The sequence below is a fragment of the Pseudochaenichthys georgianus genome, chromosome 11, assembly GCF_902827115.2.
Source record: "Pseudochaenichthys georgianus chromosome 11, fPseGeo1.2, whole genome shotgun sequence".
Taxonomy (NCBI): domain Eukaryota; kingdom Metazoa; phylum Chordata; class Actinopteri; order Perciformes; family Channichthyidae; genus Pseudochaenichthys; species Pseudochaenichthys georgianus.
In genome coordinates, this window is record NC_047513.1 from 32,864,615 (window position 1) to 32,867,533 (window position 2,919).

At 43.2% G+C, this 2,919-nt stretch overlaps 1 protein-coding gene across 1 annotated transcript; it reads left to right on the forward strand.

Annotated features, from left to right (window-relative positions):
• Nucleotides 1-1,202: 1,202 nt before the first annotated feature.
• On the forward strand, nt 1,203-2,631 carry LOC117455440 (NAD(P)H dehydrogenase [quinone] 1-like). Its single transcript, XM_034094957.2, has 6 exons — nt 1,203-1,300; nt 1,430-1,597; nt 1,675-1,805; nt 1,882-1,995; nt 2,074-2,175; nt 2,273-2,631. Exons 1-6 carry the CDS (start codon nt 1,297-1,299, stop codon nt 2,570-2,572), a joined length of 819 nt encoding a protein of 272 aa, XP_033950848.1. The 5' UTR covers nt 1,203-1,296; the 3' UTR covers nt 2,573-2,631.
• Nucleotides 2,632-2,919: the final 288 nt, after the last annotated feature.

Below are 2,919 nucleotides of genomic sequence, written 5' to 3' on the forward strand. Positions count from 1 at the left end.
TCTATTGTAAGTGTGTACCGTGTTAAAAACAGGTTAAATCTGCAGCTGAATAAACACATACTTGGCTTGTAGTGGTAGAAAAGTTCCTCCCCATTTAAAATGCTGTCCAAATTCAGTGAATACATGTAGATTAGATACTAGATTGATGAGTCCTGTTGCCATCTGATTGGTCAGTGACCTTGATTGCTGATTGACAGCACCTGTGAGAAATGAGCCAGAAGGCAGTATGTTGAGTGGTGTGGAGTATAAAAGCAACGCCCTCTAGCAATTTGGCAACACCCCCAGCCACTGGGCTTTTGACTGGGACACACCCATTTGAGTCTGATCTGGAGTGCTACATCTGTATGTTGCAAATGTATTATCTTTTCGATTTACACACGGCATCTATTGCACGTCTGTCCATCCTGGGAGAGGGATCCCTCCTCTGTTGCTCTCCCTGAGGTTTCTCCATGTTCCCCTTTAAACTGTGGGTTTTCTCCGGAAGTTTTTCCTTGTACGATGTGAGGGTCTCAGAACAGAGGGTCTAAGGACAGAGGGTGTCGCATTGTCATTCCGATATTCTTTACAAACTGTGAAGTCCACTGAGACTAATGTGATATTGGGCTATAAATAAACATTGATTAACGAAATTGATCTGTAATCCCTTCATTTAAACACTTAGTCTGTCAACCATGTGTGATTTTGATCTAATCCTCCCTTCACCAAAATACTTTAATGCTTTAATTTAAGTTGCCTATAACTTTCAAAATATGCATCTTATAATGCTTTTGTAGCTCTGCACATTGTCCTCCCAGCTCTAGAATAGTATCCTCGTTCTGATCCTTCAGATCTGCAGGGCCTCTGTATTAAATGACGCAAAAACAGAGACATGGAAAAACCTACGCGGTGTCTCGGGTTGGCTAAACGGGGAAAAAGCACACATGAATGACACTTTTTTTGCAAGAGTACTATTGTAAGTGTGTCCTGTGTTAAAAACTGGCTAAATCTGCAGCTGGATAAACACATACACATACTTGGCTTGTAGTGGTAGAAAAGTTCCTCCCCATTTAAAATGCTGTCCAAATTCAGTGAATACATGTAGATTAGATACTAGATTGATGAGTCCTGTTGCCATCTGATTGGTCAGTGAGCTTGATTGCTGATTGACAGCACCTGTGAGAAATGAGCCAGAAGGCAGTATGTTGAGTGGTGTGGAGTATAAAAGCAGCTTCTTCAGTTTGCTCTAGCATGAGCCACCCTTTCCATCAACACACAGTCTAATTGTAAAATCCAGCATTTACAATTTCCTGCTTCAAAATGGGTATGTTTTTAACTTTGTCTTCTTGTATTTGCTGAGACCTTGAGTGTATAGCTCATGTTCAGATTGAATCTAATACATGTGTTTCTGTTCTGATGTGTTCTCATTGGAATCATGTATTTCTTGTTTTAGTGTCAAAGAAAGTGTTGATTGTGTATGCACACCAGAGCTCTGGCTCCTTCAACTCTGCAGCCAAAGACGCTGTGGTGGAAGTTTTAACTGCTAAGGGCTACGCAGTAGAAGTATCTGACCTGTATGCCATGACGTTTAAGGCCACTGCTACAGCTGAGGACATCACTGGTAAATACCTCACTGAAAATAAATAGTTTAGCTTTCAAATTGGTCTTCAGACTCGCAAACATTTATTTTCCCTGCAGGAGAAGTTAAGAATGCAGATCACTTCTGTTACGGAGAGGAGACCAAACTGGCATGGGAAGCGGGAAAGCTTACTGCTGATATCACTGAAGAACAACGCAAACTCACTGAGGCCGACCTCGTCATTTTTCAGGTGGAGCCAGAATGAAAATGTGTTATTCTTTTAAGCCATGCCTCTGTTATGAACTAACCTTAGCCCTACTTCTCAGTTCCCCATGTACTGGTTCACTGTTCCTGCCATCATGAAGGGCTGGATGGACCGGGTGCTCACACTGGGCTTTGCCTTCACCCACGAGAAGCGCTACAGCCAGGGAATCTTCAAGGTAACAAAGCAAATCAAGAGGTTTGCCTTATTGTGACTATCTCTCCCTACTTACAGTAGATCTTGTCTTTTTCCACAGGACAAGAGGGCCATGCTCTCCTTCACCACTGGGTCTCAGGAGTCCATGTTCAGTGCAAATGGCATTAATGGAGACATGAATGTCACTCTTTGGCCACTGCAGGTATTTTATTTGGATCAATGATTATCAAAAAGCTGTTCCAGGGGAAACTTATTTATTGTCTGCATCATCACTAATTGTATCTCCCCGTTTCCTCCAGAATGGCATCCTGCACTACTGTGGCTTCCAGGTTCTGGCTCCTCAGATCTTCTGGGCCCCGTCTCACGTTTCCTCTGAGGCACGCGGTACCATGCTGGAGGGCTGGCGTACGCGCATGCAAGGCCTCCTGGGAGAAAACCCACTTGCTTTCACTCCCTTGGACTGCTTTGATGGGGAGAAGGGTTACCAGCTGAAGCCTGAGGTCCATGAGAAACATGCCGCCAGGGAGTTTGGACTGACTGTGGGGACCCACCTGGGCAAGGCCCTGCCACCCAACAACCAGATGAAAGCTGGAGTCTGAAGAATGACTGTTGTTGGTTTTTTATGATGATAAATAAAAGATGGTTAATATGTTCTGAATTTCTGTTGAATACTTGGAAACGGTATTGTAGTTCAAATGGATGGGGTTTGCATATACAATAATTGGAGCCAGTAAAGCACCACTTGTACTTCTCAGCATTTTACTTGTATTTATATAACACTGTTTGACTCCTTCAGCTTTAATGGCAATGCACACAATATGTCGCTATGGCAACCGGTTGTATGCAATTTTCTTTAGGCTTACCAATGTTAAGTATTGTGAAACGACGTCCATCAAACTCCAGTTGGGAAAGATTTCACTGATTGCTAAACTTGGAGTCAAGCTGA

Bases quoted from the DNA above. Each gene is read 5' to 3' on its own strand.
- LOC117455440 (XM_034094957.2), top strand. The intron at 1,806-1,881 runs GTGGAGCCAGAA...CCTACTTCTCAG, and splicing joins CCGACCTCGTCATTTTTCAG to TTCCCCATGTACTGGTTCAC. The intron at 1,996-2,073 runs GTAACAAAGCAA...CTTTTTCCACAG, and splicing joins ACAGCCAGGGAATCTTCAAG to GACAAGAGGGCCATGCTCTC.